Below are 25710 nucleotides of genomic sequence, written 5' to 3'. Positions count from 1 at the left end.
TACTGCATCCGAACAGATATTATGGTTGTGTTGGATAGGCCTCCAGTTCTCATCAGTTTTTTAGTGGATGGGATTGTAGTCCAGTCTACACACTAAAGTAGCAGTTCCTGAAACTGTTAGGAAGTTGATGTAGCAATGTTTTTGTCTGTTTGTGTCTGGGGTTGGAAGCACAATTATTTTCCAATCTTTTCGTTCTAAACAGAACCATATTTCTTTTTCTTCCGTTCCACTGTTCTGACCAGCAAAAAAAGTTCTGACCCGGTTCGAACCAAAGAAAGTTACGGTTTACATTGTTCCTTTCTGTTCCTTTATAAACCTCTGAAATCTACATTGTTTTACATTTAGCTCAACATCAAATTACTTCACCAATGGATAGAGCAGCTTGCTATGGAGCGGGCAAACTATGTACAGTGCATTCGGAAAGTATTCAGACCTCTTGATTTTTTTCACATTTTGTTACATTACAGCCTTATTCTTAAATGGATTAAATTGTTGTTTTTCTTCAACAATCTACACACAATACCCCAAATGTATTAAAAATAAAAAACTGAAACATCACATTCACATTTTACAAATATTCAGACCCTTTACTTAGTACTTTGTTGAAGCGCCTTTGGCAGCGATTACAGCCGCGAGTCTTCTTGGATATGACGCTACAAGCGTGGCACACCTGTAGTTGGGGAGTTTTCCCCATTATTTTCTACAGATCCTCTCTAGCTCTGTCAGGTTGGATGGGGAGCGTCGCTGCACAGCTATTTTCAGGTCTCTCCAGAGATGTTCTATTGGGTTCAAGTCCGAGCTCTGGCTGGGCCACTCAAGGACATTCAGAGACTTGTCCGGAAGCTACTCCTGCGTTGTCTTGGCTGTGTGCTTAGGTTGATGTCCTGTTGGAAGGTGAACCTTCACCCCAGTCTGAGATCCTGAGCGCTCTGGGGCATATTTTCATCAAGGATCTCACTGTACTTTTCTCCGTTCATCTTTCCCTCGATCCTGACTAGTCTCCCAGTCCCTGCATCTGAAAAACATCCTCACAGCATGATACCGCCATGCTTCACCGTATAGATGGTGCCATGTTTATTCCAGATGTGACGCTTCGCATTCAGACCAAATAGTTCAATCTTGGTTTCATCAGACCCGAGAATCTTGTTTTTCATGGTCTGAGTCCTTTAGGTGACTTTTGGCAAACTCCAAGCAGGCTGTCATGTGGCTTTTACTGAGGAGTGGCTTCCGTCTGGCCACTCTACTTTAAAGGCCTGATTGCTGAGTGCTGCAGAGATGGTTGTCCTTCTGGAAGCTTCTCCCATCTCCACAGAGGAACTCTGGAGCTCATTTGGGTTCTTGGTCACCTCCCTGACCAAGGCCCTTCTCCCCCGATTGCTCAGATTGGCCAGACGGCCAGCTCTAGGAAGAGTCTTGGTGTTTCCAAACTTCTTCCATTTAAGAATGATGGAGGCCACTGTGTTCTTGGGGACCTTCAATGCTGCAGAAATGTTTTGGTACCCTTCCCCAGACCTGTGCCTCGACACAATCCTGTCTCGGAGCTCTACGGGCAATTCCTTCGACTTCACTGCTTGGTTTTTGCTCTGACGTGTACTTTCAACTGTGGGACCTGCTATAAACAGATGTGTGCCTTTCTAAATAATGTCCAATCAATTGAATTTACCACAGGTGGACTCCAATCAAGTTGTAGAAACATCTCAAGAATGATCAATGGAAACAGGATGCACCTGAGTTTAATTTCAAGTCTCATAGCAAAGGGTCTGAATACTAAATAAGGTATTTCAGTTTTTTTGTTTATTACATTTGGAAGAATATCTAAAAACCTGTTTTCGCTTTGTCATTATGGGGTAATGTGTGTAGATTGACGAGGAAAATGTTTTATTTAATTGATTTTAGAATAAGGCTGTAACGTAACAAAATGTCGAGGGGTCTGAATACTTTCCAAATGCATTGGACAGACAAGTGTGGTGTAGGGTGTGAGATGCGACTGAAATTTTGCGGGTGAGAAGAGCACTGGGCATCTTGTTGTTATGACATGCATTATCTGAATTCGGACCACAGAATTATACCTACAGCGGAGCGGCTTCTATGAAGGAACTTTGAATACCTTTGAACATCGGAGAGTTGGCTTAACTAACGTTGGACCAGAGCTAGGCCTTGGTCATGACTCTCAGTTCCATTACATTACACATAATGCCACGTAGCGTTTTCCTGAACTAGACCAGAGGTAGCTAAGTTAGCTTGCTAACAGGCTTGTGTGTACAGAGCGGCACCAGAATTAAAATACACATTTTTGTAGTTAATAAATCCAATGTGAAACGTGATAACTATAGTATCCTTACCTATCATTGAAAAAGTAAAAAATCTCTCTCCCTAATTTCTGAATCATGCTTGTAACGTAAGTAGCTATAGTAGACTATGCTTCGGAGGGAGGAGCACGGGCAGGTAGCTTACACACACACACTGGCAAAGATTTTCAGCTGGCAGGCAGACACTTGAATACGTTTTTAAGTGACAAAGTGAGGGCTTTGCATAGGCGCTTTTTGTGGGACTGGAAAAAAACTCCCAGAATGTAAAAAACGTTATTAACCAGTTACCATGCTTTTAAAATAATGGTTCTGTTCCAGAACAGTATAGATCACTTTCGTTCTCAGTTCTGGTTCTGTTCCTCTAAAATGTTGGTTATTTTACAGTTTTTGGTAGTGTTCCCTGAACCGGTTCCAACCTCTGGTTTGTGTTATCATACAGTATCTTCACTACATTTAATGGAAAGGAGTGTTTAAAACAGGCTGTACCTGTATTCATTCCCAGAAAATTTGCATAATCAAAAAATCGAATGCATAATGTATTTTGCTAACACACTGAACTAGGCTCCATTATTTCTCTCAGGACCCCCTTGTAACACAATTATGATGTGTGTGTGTTTTTCCCCCCCATTATCACAACGTTATCAGCAGAAAGTGCTCGGGTCCAGCGTTTTACAAATCCCTCTAAACAAACTCTCAGATTCTTCTAGTCAAATTTCTGAAAATCCTACTTGTGTGACAAGCGATAAAAACGTGTACACATAATCACGGAATAAAAACCAGTAGGGTATCATATAAGACATAAAAAGAGAGGGAAAGGGTAGAGCGATAGTTGTAGATAAGAGTGATACATGGGGAGATACAGGTAACCGCCAAAATAAAGGAAACACTTGAGTAAATAAATGAGCAATAGAAAGTACTGTACATTGAAAGCAGGTGCTTCCACACAGGTGTGGTTCCTGAGTTAATGAAACAATTAACATCCCATTATGTTAAGGCTGCACCTAGGGGTCTCAAAGGAGCATAGAGGGTTTAAAGGGTGTGTGTGTGTGCGTCCCTTCAATAGAGTACCAGACACTTGTAGAATCTATGCCAAGGCGCATTGAATCTGTTCTGGCGGCTGGTGGTGGCCCAATGTCCTATTAAGATATGTTATGTTGGTGTTTCCTTCATTTTGGCAGTTAACTGTAGGAGCCGAGTATTGAAATCGAGGCCGGAATCGGGGCTTAATTTCCAGAGCGTTCTGAATGTAAGGCAAAAGGGAGAGAATGTAAGGCAAGAGCTACAATTTCGCCCCAAACTCCTTTTTAATCAACAACAGGCTGAATCTGAATCAGTAATGGCCATTAATAGTGGCAACATGGAGATCTGGTGCTTTTACAGCTTGATCAAGTCTGAAAGCCTTTTAGAAGGTCTCAATACAGAGCTTGCTTTTCAAAGTGGGAGCCCGACAACGATCAACCGTGGGTTTGCTTTTTTACAAAGAGAGAGGGGTGAAAATCAGGAAATACTAGATTCATTGCTCAAGGGTTGCTGCTACCTTGTACTGTTAAAATAAAGGAAAATCTCAGGACACTCAACTAGAAGCCAATTGAGGATTTTGCGGTGACTAAGTTCAAGCGTATGTCAAGAAAGCATTTTTAGGCAACAGTCTCATGTGGCTCAGTTGGTAGATCATGGTACGAAACTGGTACGAAAAAGTATGTAAAATATGCTCTGGATAAGAGTGTCTGCTAAATAAAAAATGTAACCAAAATAAAGTACCAAAACTGAAGAGAAGTGAGAAGATATTGAGGGAATATGTTTGAGAAGTCAGCACACACACCCCATCGTGGTTTATATGGGTATTGATCACGTTGACGCCACACGTGACTTCCCCGCCTCCAAATGTTAATCAATCCTGACTGAATTCCAAATGATTTGATTCGTTTCAGGAAATGAATATTTGCGGGGCATTATGTGAGCCCGGGTTGTGCATGCATTAGTGAACTCCCCAACTCATTGGCCGGGATCAGAGCATTGATTGGGGAAGCAGAGGAGCAAGGCTTGTAGCTTAATTAGGACATACCTGTCTGGGAATTACATGTTTTCTTCTCGCTTTCAGGGAGCAGTGTATGTGTGTGTGCCTGCATGCGTGTTGTGAGAGAGAGAGAAAATGATTTTTTTCTTTCAACAGGGTGTACCACATTTGTGTTGTTTCAGCAGATTGGTGTCTGACCTCGTGGAACCCAGAGCGAGAGGCTTCACGTGATGTGCTAAACATGTTAATGAGAGGTGCTAGCTAGCGCAGGGGAGAGGGCGGAAGGGTGGAGGGGATGAGAGGAAGGGAGGGAGAGAGGGGAGGTGGGACGGGCGGAAGGTTTGAGACACAGGTTATTCCAGAACTGATTTCAGATCAGATCTATTCAAACGTCTGAAGAGAGAAGGAAACTGTGGTGTAATACCTTTTTTGCACTATTGGTTAGAGCCTGTAAGTAAGCATTTCGCTGTGAGGTCTACACCTGTTGTATTCGGCGCACGTGACAAATAAGCTTTGATTTGATTTGATTTGACTGTATGTTTAAAGTTCCATTGAAAATGATTCAGTATCTCCCATTTGTTTTATTTTTTAGGTGGGAGGATCCCCAAATCAACAGCAAAGGCTGCCAGCATCCCCCAAAAACTTCAGCTCTTTCGGCAAGGGTGCAAAGGAGATGGGAAGGGACCCGCCTACATATAGTAGTAAGGGGAAACACTCCTCGTAAGACTTGAATGGAACACAATCAGTCATCCGAGGACCTTTACTCCTATAGTTTGTTCTGCTTCTTTTAGAAAAGGAGCAGAAAAAGGGCCAGATTGTAGTAGTGTTATTTAGTGCTCTGCCCACAAATCTGGCCCCCGTTGGGATCACTTACCAGCGCAGCCTGGCTATCCCTGGCTTTCCTCGCCTCTGACAAGTTATGACTGGGGCGGCCTCACACAATTACACATGACAGAGGCTGACCTCGAGACGCGGGGTCACTGCAGAGCTCCCCTAACTGCACTCTTATGCCACTATTGCCGCATCTGGCATGTAACACACACACACACACACAGATACACACACATATGCACAGGCACGTATGCAAGTATGTATGCGAGCAAAACATGCACGCACATACACAGACACATACGCACAGTGTTTTGCACATGCACTCAAGCACGCGCACGAACCGTGCTTGCACCTTGCGTTGACGTGGTTGTCACTATCCGATCGAGATTTGTTGCGTCTAATAAAATGTGTCTGCCCACTTCATCCATAGTGTGACCAGATTCCCTGGTCCCTCCCTGTATGCAAATTAATCCAACTTGCTTTGGACCTCCTGTTATGACACCAGCTGTATAAACTGACAGAAAAACAGCACACTTTTATAGCCAATAGTTTTATACTCTCATCATCACAGCTTACTTTTGTTATCCAACGGTTTAAGACTTGACGTAATAGGCGACTGTCCCGATAACCTCGACCTGTCCACAGATGTACACATAAATATTCGGAGAATCCCTAAAAATTTCACCAAGCAAATGAGCTGAGGATTTGTGTCCAAAATACAATGATGACACTTAGGCCTTATGCACACAGTAAGAACAGAAACAGGTTACGTTACAGAGTAGGCTACAAAGTGCATCTCTGAATGGTGCAATGCATTATCCAAACAGGCCTGGACAGGGTTTACATACACTACACGGCCAAAACTATGTGGACATCCCTTCAAATGAGTGGATTTGGCTATTTCAGCCACACCCGTTGCTGACAGGTGTATAAAATCAAGCACACAGCCGTGCAATCTCTACAGACAAACATTGGCAGTAGAATTGCCCGTACCGAAGAGCTCAGTGACTGAACAACACAGATAACACAATCACTTCAAACTGAAGCTGGAACGACTGTAAACTACCTGCACTTTGTTTTGTTTTACTTGTTTTCTATGGATATTTCTTTGTATGTATCCATAAAAAATTATGCCGATTCATGACTTCGACTGGCTGAGAAAATATGCCTGCCTGTCTGTCTCATCCCCGACTCGCGACAAGTTCATTACTATGGGACAGCTGGAGATCGAATTTGAATATTGAAACAATGTTGCAAATGTCGGAGAGACAGACAGTAAGGTTTATACAAATCTCTGCATACACACACACACACACACACACACACACACACACACACACACACACACACACACACACACACACACACACACACACACACACACACACACACACACACACACACACACACACACACACACACACACACACACACATACTTTTTCTTGACACCACCACCCACCAAGACAAGTGACTCTTCCCAGGTCAAAAGTGATGGTCTATCCTCCTCTTTATCGACAGCCAGTTTTACAAAGAGTCCGGCGGTGAGCGACAGTGACTGATCACGCTGACATTGACTGATCACGCTGGAGTCGGCACGCTGATAGAAAGAGCAGGGGTTGGAGCTATTGGGCTAGGCTCATGTCAGGCCAGGGGAAATGTACCTTTGATTTCCTTTAAAAGGCTTCATTTGTAAAGGGCTTAAGAGAGGGCTGCGTTTAGGAGAAAAGGGCCTGTCCAGGATTGATGCCTGTATGTTCATCGGAGCTGCATTTGACCTTGTGTGGCAAGTTTGTGGAGCAGTGTGTGTGTGTGTGTGTGTGTGTGTGTGTGTGTGTGTGTGTGTGTGTGTGTGTGTGTGTGTGTGTGTGTGTGTGTGTGTGTGTGTGTGTGTGTGTGTGTGTGTGTGTGTGTGTGTGTGCCAAATCAAAACCAAATCTAATTTACTTGTCACATACACACTTTACAGCAGGTATAAAAGGTGCAGCGAAATGCTTATGTGCTGGATCCCTCAACAATGCCCGTACATTAATCAATAATCAATAATAACGATGAAAAGAGTCAAGTCAAAAATGACAAGTAGTAAAATGAATAGAAGCGGTAGTGTGCATATGTGGGTGCGTGCGTGGTTAACCTGTCTCACACACACTCGGCCTTGGACTGACTGCTGCTTTTACCTCACATCGATCTCTACCTTTCGGTGATCAGAATTCTACCAGGCATCTCTGAAATAGAGAGCCCCTGACAAAAGTAGCCTTTAAAAGATGTCTATACATTGAAATTCAATTCAATCTAAATCTGTTGTATATGCTTGAATATACTTGGTTTTGAGTAACACTAATCTAAACTAGAGAATTGACTGTCAATAAAAGGTTAGAGTGACACCAACTACTGTATATTATAAACTGGGTGGTTCAAGCCCTGAATGCTGATTGGCTGAAAGCTGTGGTATATCAGACTGTATACCACGGGTATGACAAAACATTTATTTTCACGGTTCTAATTATGTTGGTAACCAGTTTATAATAGCAATAAGGCACCTCGGGGGGTTTGTGGTATATGGCCAATATACCACAGCTAATGGCTGTATCCAGGCACTCCGCGTTGGAGTATACCACATATACCACATCTCCTCAGGCCTTATTGCCTAATTAACTTGTTACTATGTAAGCAGTGCACAAATGTCAAAACACGAATGCTCTCACGAGTTCTACCCATTTGATAGCTAGTCCAAATTTGCTGGTCGAAAATATAGCTGGTTAAAATTTGTGAGGTGCAGCTGACAAAAAAAAAAGGCGCTCCACTTGATAGCTTATTGGTACAAGTGATGGTCACCTATCTATGTAAACACACACACACACACCCATCGTAGGAGGAACTTGTGATCCTGTACAGAACCAGTATTCACAAAACATCTCAGAGCAGGAGTGCTGATCTAGGATCAGGTCCCTCTCTGTCCATGTAATCTTCATCATTATGATCTAAAAGGAAAAACTGATCCTCTGACATGCTTTAGGAATACGGGCCCAGGTAGCATGTATAGGAAGCAATAGAGCGAGAGTGTTTCACCTCATGTTGCCTCCTGCATTCACCCAGCACCGGCACAGGAGTAGTTTCATGCCTCATTTCATTAACTCCCTATTAATTGGCTCCTCAGCTGGAGTTGATGAACTCCAGTACACACAGTAGACAAACACACAGAGACACGCACACACTGTATAGTAAAACTTACACCTACAGACACGCGTGCATTCACATGTATATAAAAACACACACGCACACACTCCTCTCAACTGTGGGATGATATTAATCAGAGCACTTCTAATCTCCTGGCTTAATGTTGGTTTCCCGCTTTCTCTCCGTAGCGAACCGTCTCGCGTTCACAGGGGCCCAGGCAGCGCGGAGAACACGCACTGCCGGGGGCGATACACATCCCTCAGGTGAGCCTTTCATTATGGATGATGTTTCCGCCAAATTATTTAGACCATCAACCCCCCAGACCCCCCCATCACACCCTCCCAGCCTCCCCTCTCACCCGCCCCTCTGCCACAAACACCCAATAACACAAACATTAATCTCACTAGCTCTGAGCACGGCAAGTCGGCCAGGAGGAAAGCATTTCATTAAGGGGCTTGTGCGAGGGTTGGGGAAGTAAAGCCCTTTTCCAGGTGGGACTGAAGCGTGGGGAGGAAAGGGGGAGAAGTGGAGGAGTGCAGAGGGGTTGGGGGAGGGTCTGCGTTTATTCAAAGGCTTGCTGTTCACTTAGCGATTCCAGGTGGTCAACATAAGCCCCTTGTAAATTGGAGGCGAGAACATGCGCACGCACGCACGCACGCACGCGCGCACAAACAAACAAACCCACACACAGACACGCACACACACTCACACACACCTATGTGCTGAGTTCAGATGTGGAAATGCAAGCGATATGATAATACTTGTTGACAAACAGCCGAGCACATCTTTCCTGGCAGTAACCATCAACCCTGGACGTCTGTCTTTGATAGGAGAAACCAGTGTCCACAGTGGGGCTAGGCTGAGCATATTACCTTGACTTCAAATGACTTCATTAATGAATGATGTTAAACTACGGGAGTGAGGAGGCATAAGTTACGAACGGGAAACGGTGAGGAAAGTCCCATGGCTGACCAACAAACACACATACAGAGAATATGAGAATATTGAACCTTTCTTAGGTGTGTGTGGTGTGTTTGTCTGTGCTTGTCTCCGTGTGTGTGTGGGGGGGGGTGTATTGTGTGTGTGTATGTGTCCGACCACTCCTGTCTCAGCTTCCAGTATTTATGCTGCAATAGTTTATGCGTCGGGGTCTAGGGTCAGTCTGTTATATCTGGAGTATTTTTCCTGTCTCATCCGGTGTCCTGTGTGAATTGAAGTATGCTCCATCTAATTCTCTCTCTCTCTTTTCTCTCTTTCTCTCTATTTTCTTTATTTATTTCTCTCTCTCGGAGGACCTGAGCCCTAGGACCATGCCTCAGGACAACCTGGCCCGATGACTCCTTGCTGTCCCCAGTCCACCTGGTCATGCTGCTGCTCCAGTTTCAACTGTTCTGCCTGCGGCTATGGAATCCTGACCTGTTTACTGGACGTGCTACCTGTCCCAGACCTGCTGTTTTGGACTCTCTCTACCGCACCTGCTGTCTCTAACTCTGAATGATCGGCTATGAAAAGCCAATTGACATTTACTCCTGAGGTGCTGTCCTGTTGCACCCTCTACAATCACTTTGATTATTATTATCTGACCCTGCTGGTCATCTATGAACATTTGAACATCTTGGCCATGTTCTGTTATAATCTCCACCCGGCACAGCCAGACGAGGACTGGCCACCCCTCAGAGCCTGGTTCCTCTCTAGGTTTCTTCCTAGGTTCTGGCCTTTCTAGGGAGTTTTTCCTAGCCACCGTGCTTCTACATCTGCATTGCTTGCTGTTTGGGGTTTTAGGCAGGGTTTCTGTACAGCACTTTGTGACATCGGCTGAAGTAAAGAGGGCTTTATAAATACATTTGATTGATTGATTGATTGATCATGCAGCTGCCACAGTACCATGACCACACCACAACCTGCCATCAGGACAAACCACTGCATCCGCAACCCGTGCGACTGACCAAATGGCCAATCGGTTCCAGATAGGGTAAGTGTGTGTGTGCATGCGTGCGTCTATGTGTGTGTGTTTCTATGCAGGGCTGGACTACCACATTTGGGGCTACCGGGCACCGATCACCTTTTGTAGGATTTACATTTTGTTGGGGGGGAAAACAGCTAACTTCCTGGTTGAAAAAGCTAACATTTAAGGTTGAAAAAATGTGCAGTTTTATAATGCTATTCGAACTAGGCTGGTCACTCGAAACATACGTCAACTTCAGACGTTTTAAAAGGTCCTGTTGTCGTTGATATAATCCGTCCTTGGCGCTCACCCATTTTTTTAGTTGAGAATTGTGGTACAGCACTCAAACTTACAATGTTTAGAGCCAGAGCACACTGCTTCGACCACTGCGTCAAGGCAGTTCATAATGCTTTAGCAAGCAGGGAGAGTAGTTAATGATACGAAATGGAAGCAGCATTTTTTGTATTATTATTTAATTTTATGCTTTCCCCGAACCATAGCCCTAACTTTAACAGCTCGGAATTAATACCTGAACTTAACCTTTCAAGTTGTATTTGTTTTAACCCTGTAACCATGCGGAATGAAACCTATAACCGTGCTGAATTAATGAGTCAAAAATCGACGCTCATCCAATTACGTCAGATCCTGAAGTGAAACTATGAGATCAGGTTGATTCTACACATTTTGTCATGAGGCTAAGAGAAAGTGTTGCTGTTTTAAAGCTAATTTCCTGATATTCTACACGTTTTGCCATGGGTCAGAGAGAAAAATGTGCTGTTTTATAGCTAACATCACACTATTGTTCACATTTTGCCATGAGGCTGAAAGAACATTTAGCAATTTTAAAACAAATGTTATACTATTCCTCACATTTTGCCATTAGCCCAAGAGAGAATTGAGCAGTTTTAAAGCTAATTTCCTGCAATTCTACACATTGTAATTGGGTTGTGGGCCCCCTGGAGATTGGGTGCCCCGGGGCACGTGCCCTGTGTGGCCGTTCGGTAATCCTGCCCTGTTTCTATGTGGCATTCATGACCAGTGTGTTGTAGTCTCGTTATCAGATGGGGAGAGTGATTATTTCTTTCCTGGCTGATACTGACCTTGTGAAGCAGTGTGCAATGTGATTGGCTGAGTGCAGAGGGACACTTTTTGGTAACCCCTCACTCCTTCTCTCCCCTTACTCACTAATACCCCTTTTCCCCCCCATCTCTGGCCCCATCTCTCTCCCAAAGTCATCCATACCTCACCTCACCGCTTCTCTCATCCCTTATCCCAAGACTCCCCATCCCTCACAAACGACCCTTTCCCTCCTCTTCCTACCTCACCCATCCTCCCTCCCCCTCACCTATAACCCCTTCCCCAATGCCCCTCCTCTCCCCCCTTCTCACCTCTCATCCATACCCCTATATATCCCTCCCCTCCCCCACCCAGCCTCCCTTTCTTCCCATCCCTGGGACTCACCCGCACGGAACAACCCCCCCCGTTCAGCCTCCACCCTCTCCTCTCTCACCCAGCCTCCCTTGCCCGGCCTCCCCTCCCCTACCCAGCCTCCTCCCCCCTCGTACTCACCCAAGCTGAACAGCACCAGGAACTTGAGGCAGACAAACTCCCTCTGGTCCAGCTGCAGAGAGCGCAGCTTGCCCACCAGCTCCTGGGCGTGGCTCATCAGGTTGTTGAGAGTGGCTCCAGCTTGGGAGGCGATTACAACGTAATCCACCTGCAGGAGAGTGGGGGGGGGGGAGCACACACAAGCTGTTAGACACTGTGGGGTACACACTAGGCCTCGTCGGACACACATATACGGTATCCGTATATGTCATTTGATCACTCTTTTGTTGCCGAGAATTCTCCTCGATCCCATGCAATTCAGTAGCATTCCCATAGAATATAACACACTCCTTTAGAGTGTGTGCTGAAGTTGAGGTGAGAGAAAGGTCTTGTCTGTGATGAAAGAACACTTTGAAGTCTCGTAGAATGATTGAACTCTTTTTGTTTATAAAGCCCTCCTGCATAAACTGCTGCCGTACCTCACTTCATTGTCAAGTCATATTGTGTGTGGTATAGTAACATGTATTTTAATGTGTGTATGGATGTGTAGTTTAATGTGTATATTGTATATTGATGTGTATTGTTGTGCTAAACAGGACTCATCTGGAAAAGAGACCTTGGTCTCCGCATTGTCAGTTTTAGAAAGGATGGCCAGTAATAAACTAGTCCTTAACATCTCTAAAACTGAGAGCATTGTATTTGATACAAATCATTCCCTAAGTTCTAGACCTCAGCTGAATCTAGTAATGAATGCCGTGGCTGTTGAGCAAGTTGAGGAGACTAAATTACTTGGCGTTACATTAGATCGTAAACTGTCATGGTCAAAACATATAGATTCAATGGTTGTAAAGATTTTGGAGAGGTCTGTCCGTGATGAAGAGATGGTCTGCTTTTTCGACACCACACGACACAATGCAAGACGTGCAGGCTCTAGTTTTATCTTATCTTGATTACTGTCCAGTCATATGGTCAAGTGCTGCAAAGAACGACCTAGTTAAGCTGCAGCTGACCCGGGAACAGAGCGGCACGTTTTGCTCTTAATTGTAATCAGAGGGCTAATATCAATACTATGCATGCCAGTCTCTCTTGGCTAAGAGTTGAGGAAAGACTTGTTTTTATAAGAAATTGTTTGCATCGTCAACTTACACACAGCACTAATACACACACTTACCCCACCAAACATGCCACCAGGGGTCTTTTCACAGTCCCCAGGTCCAGAACAAATTCAAGGAAACGTACAGTATTATACAGAGCCATGACTGCATGGTACTCCCTTCTATCTCATATAGCGCAAGTGAACAGCAAACCTGGTTTCCAAAAACAAATAAAAAACGTTGCAGCGGGACAACGCCTCTCCCCCATGTGACTTACTTGTTGTGTGTATGTACTGACATGTATGTGTAGCTGAGAGATGCAAACACCCACACACACACACACTACATGTAAATGTTTTTTAAAATGTACGTAAAGTGTAAAGTATTTTGTCTGTAATGTCTTTTTCGTCGTGTGTCGTACCCCAGTAAGACTAGATGTCGTCATTGGCGTCGGCTAATTGGGATCCTAATCAAGTGAAATAAAATTGAATCCCTGTCAAAATAAAGGTTAAATAAAACATTGAAATACCTTGACCGACGAGATGATGCCTTTCTATACTACAGTATGCCTTATACAGCATATGTGTATGAAATTTCCCTTTGGTCAATCTGACATTGTAAGATCCCGTCTCAATATGGGTGCAGTTAGCTTTCCGTTCTTACACAATAAGACAAAACAATAGAATAAACAAGCAGGTAGACCCCTATAACTGTGTATCCATAGAAATTAGGAAGAATACAATGTATGCCTTATAACGATACAGGGCCCTATGTCTCTAACAACAACAGCTAGATGCATCAGCATACAGTAGGCTGGCTATCTGGAGAGTTTCTCTCCCTCTCTTATGGAGGCTTATCGCTCTCTCTGAACTGAAACTTCTGAACACAGACGTAAAACTCTAATGTGGTGGGGAATTAGTTCAAAGTTTGCCTCTCTCTCTCTCTCTCTCTCTCTCTCTCTCTCTCTCTCTCTCTCTCTCTCTCTCTCTCTCTCTCTCTCTCTCTCTCTCTCTCTCTCTCTCTTTTTTCTAACATCTTTCCTACTTGCTCCCTCTTTCTCTGTCCTGATTCCGCTCTTCCTGAAGCCTTTCTCATTTTCTCCCTCTTTCTCACTCTCCCCGCACTGTAGCCCAGCACAATGTAGATTGCCAGCACAGCAGGGAGAGAGATACAGGGAGCGAGGGAGAGAGGAGTAAGAGAGGGAGGGAGAGGGCCGAAGGGCCGGGGCTGACTGCTGAATCATATTCACCCGCCGATAAACAGGGGGGGGGACACCCCCCTCTCTCCTCCCTCTCGCCTTCCCCGTCCTCTCCCCTCCTCTGCGTCTGGACGCGGGGTTTGGAGGCGGGGGCCGCGAGGGGCGAGGGGTGAGAGCGTGTGGGCCCCCCTGGATGTCCCCCAGGACCCCCCCACCCCTCCTCATGCTCTGGCCCCGGCACTGGCCCCATTGGCCCACCGCGAGCACTTTCAGGTGCACTTAATATCTGCAGCAGCAGCAAATTTGTCTGGGAGGCAAGTCCATAGCTGCCACTCACAGTAAGCAGGCCATATTAAATTTTTATATTTATTGACAATTCATTACCATAATTGACTGAGCCAGGGTTTCTCGAGGAAGGTAGACGGCTGCCTCCTAGGCTCGGGGAGGGGTCCCCGCGAGCTGCATTTGCAATTAAAACGGCCCAGATCGGAATTTATTTATTGTGTAAATAATGATGAGTAGAATTTTTTAAAGCATTGGGCTGGGAGGATTCCGAGATGTGCGCCAGCTTTTTTTCCCCTGCTTCTCGTCGCCTCTCCATCTCTCCTTTTCTCTCTATCTCTCTCTCCATCTCGCTCAGCATCTCTCCCTTCTCTCCTCTCTCTTTCCATCTCTCCCTTCTCTCCTCTCTCTTTCCATCTCTCTCTCTCTCTATCTCTCTCCCCTTCTTTCCCCTTCTCTCCCTCTGTCCTTTTTTGAGGTGGTGAAAATTAAGAGTCAGTGAAATGTCAACGCCCCCCCCCCTAAAGTGTCAATTAATTTACATAAAATCAACTGTGCATGAAATAACTTCAATGAAGGATTGGGCTCTTGGTGGCATTGGGTTATGGTTTCCTAGCCTTAAGTTTAAAAAAACAAAAACAATACCCTTATCTATCATCTCTATGTCTGCATATTATAAAGAATCATAGATCAACCTGTCATTAATACATCAAACAAAGGCAAACAAAATGGACATGGTTGCCAAATGACAAACGAGCATAGAAATGGGTAAAGACGGCTAATACGGTTGGGGGACTCATACAGCACAGTAAGTTGGGCCGTATAATAACAAAAATGTCGAAAGTTAAATTGCACGGAAAGTTGGATGAAAGTGTCTGCTAAATGACCACACTCTACTAATAACACTATGGCTCAAAGAAGACGAGTTAGTTGAAAAAGACAATGCCATTGAATAGCAGTGTAAACCTGCCCGAATAAATGAGTTCAGAGAATATTTTTTTAGCGATGCTTTAACATTTGCCTTTCATCTGCAAGTGCCATTTGATATCAAGCAATATCAAAGACGTATCTTGCGAGACCTTGCTTGTACATTCATACAGTTCAGTAACTGCCACACGGCCATAACCCTGTGTTTTCACATGACACCGGCAGTCACGTCTTGTGTTTGAGCCAAAGACAGTTCAGGTCAGTACAAGACAGGCCAAAGAGCTGTATAAATTAGACGTGAATGCTGTGTGATTATATATTGTGTCTGTTGCTACATCAGATTCCTCCGAAGGTCGGTGTACTGTGACTAAGGCTACCAGCTGACAGATAGGAGAGTGGAGGGCGGTGAGGGATCTGTATTCAAAGGGGGAAGAGGGGAGGAAGGGAGAAAGGGAGGGACAGTAGCATGTTCTGAAGCCCGTCCTCCCGGGGTGTCATGTGTCGCTCGCATTTCTCCTTTAATCCCCCATGGTGCACTTGGACCATTCCGACGACGGCTGGCAAAGCGGCCAAGACACAAATGCTCACGCAACGAGGTAACAGCGTGGAAGTGGTCGGGCATGCCCAAACAGGCAAAATATTTTTGCGGTAACGCCAACCCGTGATCAACCCAACCACATCTCTGTTGCGTTTTCTGAGAGATACCGTAAGAGGCTGTTGAGTTCTGCCATAGTAACCGTATCCATGTTTTTTTGGTGGAGGTGTTGCTGGTAGTGATGGTGGTTGTGGTGGTGGGCCCTGGCTTTAAAGCAGTGCTGCTGTCACCTCTGGCTTCATGGAGAATAATAGGAGATAATGAACGGTTTGAGAGGCACTCCCCTCCTGTCTCCCACACTGGCCCCCCAACACCAGCTGTTCATTAACCAAAATATGCAAACGAGACCTGGTCCTCACCTCCCCTGACTCTTCCCCCCCCCCCCCCCCCCCCCCTCCTTCACTGGCTCAGCCCTGCTCACAGCCAGCCTTCGCTAATCAAACACAGAGCAGCAGAGACACTGCTGGGAGTATGAGCCACCGCTCGGCACTCTGCACTGGACGTGGGAGGAGTGGGGGGGGGGGGGGGGGGAGTGACTCAGGGCACTCTGTGTGTGTCTGTGTCTGTGTGTGGGTTGGTGTATGTGTGGGTATATGTGGTCTGGTAAAATAGCAGTGATATGAAAACTCCCCCTCTCTTGCTCTGTCTCTCTTTCTGTTTCTCCGTCTCTCTCCCTACATGAAGTCACACACACACAACAACTTCAACTTTCTGACCACTAATTATTGGAGGCCATCGGGAGAGCCACTCTTTTGTCCCTCCTCTCACAACATCCTCTTTTCCAAAATCACGTGAGTAAAGCTCATCTACAGTAAGTCTGTAGCTGTAAACAAAGGTAAAAACAACACTGCCTAACTCCACTCGGACCCTCCTCGCTTCGCCTCAATAGTAATGCCCCCATCTATTGTTGGAGAACATTTTGTTGAAGAGCAACGTTTTGGAAACACCCGCCCCATCAATAATTAAGCGTGCTCGTCTTGCTGACAGGCGTGCCGGGCATTCAGAGCCATATTCATAACGAGCAATTTCATTCCTCTTTCCCTCTCTCTTTATCTCCCTCTCTCTGTCTCTCGCTCTCTCTCTCTCTGCCAGTGGAGAAAAAGACTGAGGAATCACAGGTCCACTCTGTGTTGAGGGCCTCGTCAGGAGCCTCAGGCATCGGCCCTTGCCGGCTCCTCAGGGGCCCCGCAAAGGTAAATCATCATAGGCTTTTTTTTCTACCGCTATGACTCTACCGGCATGCTTAACCAAGCGCTTTATTTATTCGCCGTTTGGAGTCTTTGCTTGATGCAAAATAATAAAAATAAATAAATTGAAAATGCATAATTGATTATTCTGGTCACATTAGCTTATACCTATAAGCGTAATCTATTTTTAATGGAGCGGTGACTGTGCGGGGGCCGGCTTGGTCGATAGTGCTTTAAAGGGTGTTGATGTGCTCGCGCTGAGTGGCTGATGAGGTCTATGGGGAGGGTGTGGAGAGAAGGGGAGGGGCGTGTGGGGCAGGAAGGGGTGGGTGGAATTGGGGGAGTCAGGTGACTTACCTGCTGGCCGGTGACCAATAGGATGGAGCCTTCCTTGGCGTGCATCACCTGGCGGAAGATGTGGTCGAGGATGAGGAGCTCGCTCCAACAGTTCTGGAGGAGCTTCATTTGGTCGTCCACCTGATTATGACAAAAAGGTAGAGAAAGAGGAGATGAGGTCAGTTGTTGATGTTGATGCTAATGCACATGCTATGCTAATGTGTCACGCTACATATATTCCCCCTCTTAAATAAAAAGGATACATAACGATGAATAAAAACCGCATCTTGACAAACGGTTAAAGATTTACGATGCTGCATTATTCTCTTAGTGAAAAGTTTTTGGGTGAAGCTTTACCACTTTTATGGTTTGACAAGTAGACACATCTTGGGGTAGATTGACTCGTATCGATTACTATTCCACAGGTGGAGGAAGACAACTTCACACGATACTGTAGTTTCACATAGCCGCCCCCTACTCCCCCTTCCCCGTCTGAACACAACCACACCCCTGCTTTCTCATGTGAACTTAGCAACACCACGCTCTCTCAAAAAGCCCAGGAACGTCCCTGTTTGACAGCATTACTGGTTAGCTGTTTGCCCAGGACTACCGGTGGCTGAGGGATTTCTCCGTTCCCAGTGATTAAGTAGTGAGTTTCTACGCAACACTGCGGCCGTGACTCCCATTCCGGTGACTGACGCACGCCAAAGCGGAGTCTGATACACCGCAACAACCATCCATTGTGAACTGCTGCAACTTCCCAGGGCTCACCACGTTAATCATTACACACTGTAGCCACACACATAGAAAGGCCACATTCAGAAGAGAAAGAATGAGGAAAAAGACAGGGAGAACCTCTCTCACCCCTCCTTTTTCCCCCGACAAACAGCGTCACCTTCGATACTATTTATCTGACTTGCGGAATGATGTGGCTTCGCGAAATTCTTCGGTATGTGTTGTTCTGGTGAAATGTGCTTTGCACGAGTCTGAGAAAATCCTTGGGTTGACAGTTACAATCTGTGACGCTGCACTCGAAAACGTCAACAAGGATTAGAGAAGAATGTGTAAATCGATGGTGTAAACTACCTCACTAACAGGTACGGTACAATTGACGGAGAAAGGAACGCTATTATCCACACTGGAACTTTTACTTTATTATATATTTTTTTATTAACCCCTCTTCGGAGGACAAATATATTTTTGTTTTTCTACAGATTTTGTGGTCAAAAGTTTTAGAACACCTACTCATTCAAGAAGTTTTCTTTATTTTGACTATTTTCTACATTGTAGAATAATAGTGAAGACATCAACACTATGAAATAACACATATGGAATCATGTAGTAACCAAAAAAGGGTTAAACACATTAAAATATATTTTATAGTTGAGATTATTCAAATAGCCACCCTTTGCCTTGATGACAGCTTTGCACACTCTTGGCATTCTCTAAACCAGCTTCATGAGGTAGTCACCTGGAATGCATTTCAATTAACATGTGTGCCTTGTTCAAAGTTAATTTGTGGAATTTCTTTCCTTCTTAATGCGTTTGAGCCAATCAGTTATGTTGTGACAAGGTAGGGAAGATAGCCCTATTTGGTAAAAGACCAAGTCCATATTATGGCAAGAACAGCTCAAATAAGCAAAGAGAAACAACACTCCATCATTACTTTAAAACATGAAGGTTAGTCAATATGGACCTTTTGAAGAACTTTGAAAGTTTCTTCAAGTGCAGTCGCAAAAACCATCAAGCGCTATGATGAAACTGGCTCTCATGAGGACCACCACAGGATTGGAAGACCCAGAGTTACCTCTGCTGCAGAGGATGAGTTCATTAGAGTTACCAGCCTCAGAAATTGCAGCCCAAATAAATGCTTCACAGAGTTCAAGTAACAGACACATCTCAGCATCAGCTGTTCAGAGGAGACTGTGAATCAGGCCTTCATGGTCGAATTGCTGCAAAGAAACCACTACTAAAGGACACCAATAATAAGAAGAGACTTGCTTGGACCAAGAAACACAAGCAATGGACATTAGACCGGTGGAAGTTTGTCCTCCAAATTGGAGATTTTTGGTTCCAACAGCCGTGTCTTTGTGAGATGCGGTGTGGGTGAATGGATGATCTCCGCATGTGTATTTCCCACCGTAAAGCATGGAGGAGGAGGTGTGATGGTGTGGGGGTGCTTTGCTGGTGACACTGTCTTTAGAATTCAAGGCCCACTTAACCAGCATGGCTACCACAGCATTCTGCAGCGATACGCCATCCCATCTGGTTTGGGCTTAGTGGGACTATCATTTGTAGGACAATGACCCAACACACCTCCAGGCTGTGTAAGGGCTATTTTACTAAGAAGGAGAGTGATGGAGTGCTGCATCAGATGACCTGGCCTCCACAATCCCCCGACCTCAACCAAATTGAGATGGTTTAGGATGAGTCGGACCGCAGAATGAAGGAAAAGCAGCCAACAAGTGCTCAGCATTTCTGGGAACTCCTTCAAGACTGTTAGAAAAGCATTCCAGGTGAAACTGGTTGAGAGAATGCCAAGAGTGTGCAAAGCTGTCATCAAGGCTGTAACGATAGTCGTCATCCTCCTCCTCCTCAGACGAGGAGAGGAGAGAGGGATCGGAAGACCAATTTGCAGCGAGGTATAATGACATAATGAACTTTATTAACAAGACGAAACTAAACACACGAAGAACACTTGATAATTTTACAAAACAACAAAACGACGTAGACAGACCTGAACGAGAGAACTTACATAAAACATGAAGAACGCACGAACAGGAACAGACTACATATACTAACGACAACGAAACAGTCCCGTGTGGTGCGAACATACACTGACACGGAAGACAACCACCCACAAACAAACAGTGTGAAAACACCTACCTTAATATGACTCTCAATTAGAGGAAATGAAAACCACCTGCCTCTAATTGAGAGCCATACCAGGCAACCCATTAACCCAACAAGACAACACATAACATAGACTACCCACCCAAACTCACGCCCTGACCAATAAACACATACCAAAACACAGAAAACAGGTCAGGAACGTGACAGAACCCCCCCCTCAAGGTGCGAACTCCGGGCGCACCCCTAAAACTCAAGGGGAGGGTCTGGGTGGGCATCTGTCCGCGGTGGCGGCTCCGGCGGTGGACGAGGACACCACTCCACCACTGTCTTTGTCCCCCTCCTTAGCGTCCTTTGAGTGGCGACCCTCGCCCCCGACCATGGTCCAGGAACCTTCACTAAGGCCCCTCCTACATAGAGGAGACAGCTGAGGACAGAGAGGTAGCTCAGGACAGAGAGGTAGCTCAGGACAGAGAGGTAGCTCAGGACAGAGAGGTAGCTCAGGACAGAGGGACAACTCTGTACTAATGGCAGCTCCGGACTGGGTGGCAGCTCCGGACTGGGTGGCAGCTCCGGACTGAGTGGCAGGTCCGGACTGAGTGGCAGCTCCGGACTGAGTGGCAGCTCCGGACTGAGTGGCAGCTCCGGACTGAGTGGCAGCTCCGGACTGAGTGGCAGCTCATGACTGGAGGGCAGCTCATGACTGTAGGGCAGCTCATGACTGGAGGGCAGCTCATGACTGGAGGGCAGCTCATGACTGGAGGGCAGCTCATGACTGGAGGGCAGCTCATGACTGGAGGGCAGCTCATGACTGAAGGGCAGCTCATGACTGTAGGGCAGCTCATGACTGAAGGGCAGCTCATGACTGTAGGGCAGCTCATGACTGGAGGGCAGCTCATGACTGGAGGGCAGCTCATGACTGGAGGGCAGCTCATGACTGGAGGGCAGCTCATGACTGTAGGGCAGCTCATGACTGGCTGGCGGCTCTGGCAGCTCCTGACTGGCTGGCGGCTCTGGCAGCTCCTGACTGGCTGGCGGCTCTGGCAGCTCCTGACTGACGGACGGCTCTAGCGGCTCCTGACTGACGGACGGCTCTAATGGCTCGGGACAGACGGGCGGCTCTAATGGCTCGTGGCAGACGGATGGCTCAGAAGGCGCTGGGCAGACGGATGGCTCAGACGGCGCTGGGCAGACGGATGGCTCAGACGGCGCTGGGCAGACAGCTGGCTCAGACGGCGCTGGGCAGACAGATGGCTCAGACGGCGCTGGGCAGACAGATGGCTCAGACGGCGCTGGGCAGACAGATGGCTCAGACGGCGCTGGGCAGACAGATGGCTCAGACGGCGCTGGGCAGACAGATGGCTCAGACGGCGCTGGGCAGACAGATGGCTCTGACCTGCTGAGGCGCACAGTAGGCCTGGTGCGTGGTGCCGAAACTGGAAGCACTGAGCTTGAGACACGCACCACAGGGAGAGTGCGTGGAGGAGGAACAGGGCTCTGGAGACGCACTGGAAGCCTGGTGCGTGGTGTAGGCACTGGTGGTACTGAGCTGGGGCGGGAAGGTGGCGCCGGATATACCGGACCGTGCAAGCGTACTGGCTCCTTTGAGCACTGAGCCTGCCCAACCTTACCTGGTTGCATGCTCCCCGTAGCCCGTCCAGTGCGGGGAGGTGGAATAACCCGCACTGGGCTGTGTTGGCGAACCGGGGACACCATGCGTAAGGCTGGTGCCATGTACACCGGCCCGAGGAGACGTACTGGAGGCCAGATATGTTGAGCCGGCTTCATGGCACTTGGCTCAATGCTCACTCTAGCCCTACCAGTGCGGGGAGGTGGAATAACCCGCACCGGGCTATGCACACGTACAGGAGACACCGTGCGCTCTACTGCGTAACACGGTGTCTGCCCGTACTCCCGCTCTCCACGGTTAGCCTGGGAAGTGGGCGCAGGTCTCCTACCTGCCCTAGACCCACTACCTCTTAGCCCCCCCCCAAGAAATTTTTGGGTTGTACTTGCGGGCTTTTCGGGCTTCCGTGCTAGACGCGTCCCCTCATAACGCCACTCCTGGGCTGTGGCTGCCTCCTTCTCCTCCACAGAGCGACGATTAACTCCAACCTTCGCCCATGGTCCTTTTCCTTCTATGATCTCCTCCCAAGACCAGAAATCCTGCTTCGTGCGCTGTCCGTTAACCCGCTGCTTGATCCGGGTTTGGTGGGTGGTTCTGTAACGATAGTCGTCATCCTCCTCCTCCTCAGACGAGGAGAGGAGAGAGGGATCGGAAGACCAATTTGCAGCGAGGTATAATGACATAATGAACTTTATTAACAAGACGAAACTAAACACACGAAGAACACTTGATAATTTTACAAAACAACAAAACGACGTAGACAGACCTGAACGAGAGAACTTACATAAAACATGAAGAACGCACGAACAGGAACAGACTACATATACTAACGACAACGAAACAGTCCCGTGTGGTGCGAACATACACTGACACGGAAGACAACCACCCACAAACAAACAGTGTGAAAACACCTACCTTAATATGACTCTCAATTAGAGGAAATGAAAACCACCTGCCTCTAATTGAGAGCCATACCAGGCAACCCATTAACCCAACAAGACAACACATAACATAGACTACCCACCCAAACTCACGCCCTGACCAATAAACACATACCAAAACACAGAAAACAGGTCAGGAACGTGACAAAGGCAAAGGGTGGCTATTTGTTTAACACTTTTTTGGTTACTACATGATTCCCTATGTATTAGTTCATAGTTTTGTAGTCTTCACTATTATTCTACAATGTAGAAAATAGTAAACATTTTGACCCTTGAATGAGTAGGTGTTCTAAAACTTTTGACCGGTAGTGTATGTACATTTTACATATACATTTTACATACCTGGTACTTTTACGTATATAAAGCAGTCACATAACAATAACACATTACCAAACGTACGCTCTTTAATCCCAACCCCTCAGCCACTCTCAGCCCATCCCACCTATCACCATAGACCACCCACGTTTGGTTTCCATGTGCCATATATTTTTTCAATTGTGCTGTGATGTTTTACATCATTTTTTAAACCTTTCTAATCATATAGTACAGATTGTGAGCTAAAGACGGAAAACCTTTCCTGCGAGTATTATTCTATTATTTATTGGAACTTTGTAAAAAGAGGCCATTTGTTTCAATGGAAGCGCTGTGACATCACTGAGCTAACAGATGTCTACTGTGCGTGAAATGCGTTACTACTTTGAACGACAGCGTGGTAGCTTCAGCACAACTGTTGTTGGCGTTGATTGTTTTGACTGCAGAGGGGTTGTTTATTCTCCGCCTAGTCATAACAATGGCAGTATCACCGAGCGTTGGCTTGGTGGATGCCGGGTCATGGAACTTCATAGTCGAGACTCAAACCAAGTCTGTCTGTCTGTCTGTCTCAAACCCAGGAAAGCTGACATGATTTGTCTCATTCCTCTTTTTATCAAAATGAAATACAACAAAGCCGCTTTGACCATTACCACAACTTCTGAAAGTTGGGTGAACTCCCTTTCTTTCCTCTTTTTTTTCTCTCGTCCCTCCTTTCTGTGGGGCGGGTGACCAGAGGCGACATGCGAGAGCAAAATTCAAATGCCATCATTAAAACCATCAGAAAAGCGAGGGAGGGCGTGAGGGAGGCGATGGTGAACGAGTGTCCTCCTTACTGTACTTTAACCCCCCCGCACTCTCCCCCATCCCTGTCTTCGTCTCAAAGCCTCAGCATTAGCAGTAAAATACCCTCTCAGAGAGAGAGAGTGAGATTGAACGAGAGAGAGATAGAGAGAGAGAGTCTAAGAGAGAGGTGGTGGAGTAGGATGTGCAGCTAGACCTCGCTCTTCAAAGCAGGCCTGTCAAGGGTCCTGGCGAGCGTCGGGGTCCTCATCAAAGGGAGCCGTCCTCACGCTGCCTGCCTGGCAGCATCACTCCCGACAGAGCTGGGTCATCAAAAGGGGACAAGGGGAGATGAGGGGAGATGAGGGGAACACGAGGCGGGAGCAGGAGACACCCGCACAGCAACCGAGACAGGACGAGCATAGTGAGGCGGGGAGAGAGATCGCCGACCCTTTAAGTGCCAGTGACACTGGGCTGTTTTCCTGACAAGATTTTCCTTTGCACTGTCACATGGTTGAACACGACAGGCCCTGGATTTCACAAATCCATCTGTCTGTCCACTGAGATACGGGGTGGTCTGACAAAAGGGAGGGGATTGTTCGACTGTCTGTCTTTTATGTATTCTGTTCCCAGTATGATTGCTTGAGAATATATTGTGAACGTGTTGTCAATTAAAAAAGTATGCAGCCAGAGCCAAGGCAACAGAACAGAATGTGACCTTAGACAATGAGGTTTATCGAGTAAATGGTCTAGTAAAGTTTCAATTGATGTTAGGCCTGTAGTTCATTGAACTATATGGGAGCAATAACACTGTCTGGTTAATAATTATCATACCAAGTAGTCATGGAAACTGTAGATAACATGGACGATAGGCAGTCAGTTGCTAACCACGATCAATGTACTACTACTTCATTAAAAAGATTCCAACCTTTTCAGATGACCAAACCCTTACAATTGAGACTTCTTGGAGTTATCTAGTAATTTTACGCTAGTAGAATCAAGCTTCATCCGGCCGCAGAAAACAGACATTACAGTTACATCATCAAAACTGAACAACTGACCACTATTACTAAAAGTAGTATATTTAAATACCGGTTTCATTGTGAACAATTTTTCAATTTGAGCGCCATTATTTCTATATGGCCTACACTTTCTCACTCTGAACTTCTAACGCAAGCGGGGTGGGTGTGGCTTCATGACAATGATCACAAGAGCAGCTGCTCACTGATTTAATGGCCCCAATGCAGTTGCACCTCTGACACCGCCAAAACATCCGCTATGCGGGTGTCTGCTATTGCCGGCAAACGCTTGATCTGATTTAAACTAGGCCTTAAACTACCTATGGCTTTCTATGGTCTGACTTGAACCCGCCAAGCAACAGTGATCTGTCCTTGAAATTATGACACAGTCATGGCAAAAGCTTTAGCATGTTAGCTTTGGGTTTGGTACTGATAGTGGTTGAATAGCCCCCTTAAGAAGAGTATTATACCTCTGATAGGCCCGAACTATGTTCAAACACACATTTAAGGCTATTTTCAAGGTGTTCTTTCTCTATACTTCAATATCATCACTACTTTTTCAAAAAGGAACTTCTCTCAGTGCTTGTAATGAAAAATACATATTCTCCCCGAAACCAATTTAACACCTTTATTACCATTCATGCGAGGGCATCAATGTCCAGATCAATCGTTTGCCCATAGCTTTTGTTCAAAACCACAAGCGCAGATTAATGTTTTCTACTCCACACACACAGAG

The 25710-nt window shown here is 46.2% G+C and overlaps 1 protein-coding gene across 3 annotated transcripts in view; it reads right to left on the bottom strand.

The window, feature by feature from the left end:
• Positions 1 to 25710, bottom strand: part of nr5a2 (nuclear receptor subfamily 5, group A, member 2) — a 111907-nt gene that overhangs the window by 35877 nt on the left and 50320 nt on the right. For all 3 annotated transcript variants that reach the window (XM_039002070.1, XM_039002071.1, XM_039002072.1), the window contains 2 exons: positions 17467 to 17586; positions 11848 to 11995 (listed from right to left, as the gene is read on the bottom strand). In XM_039002070.1, coding sequence (XP_038857998.1) covers positions 11848 to 11995; positions 17467 to 17586 — 268 coding nt within the window. The remainder of the gene's footprint in view (positions 1 to 11847; positions 11996 to 17466; positions 17587 to 25710) is intronic.

The sequence above is a fragment of the Salvelinus namaycush genome, chromosome 10 (assembly GCF_016432855.1).
Source record: "Salvelinus namaycush isolate Seneca chromosome 10, SaNama_1.0, whole genome shotgun sequence".
NCBI classification, from domain to species: domain Eukaryota; kingdom Metazoa; phylum Chordata; class Actinopteri; order Salmoniformes; family Salmonidae; genus Salvelinus; species Salvelinus namaycush.
Note: the sequence above shows the minus strand (reverse complement) of the source record. Positions and strands in the feature narration are given on the sequence as shown.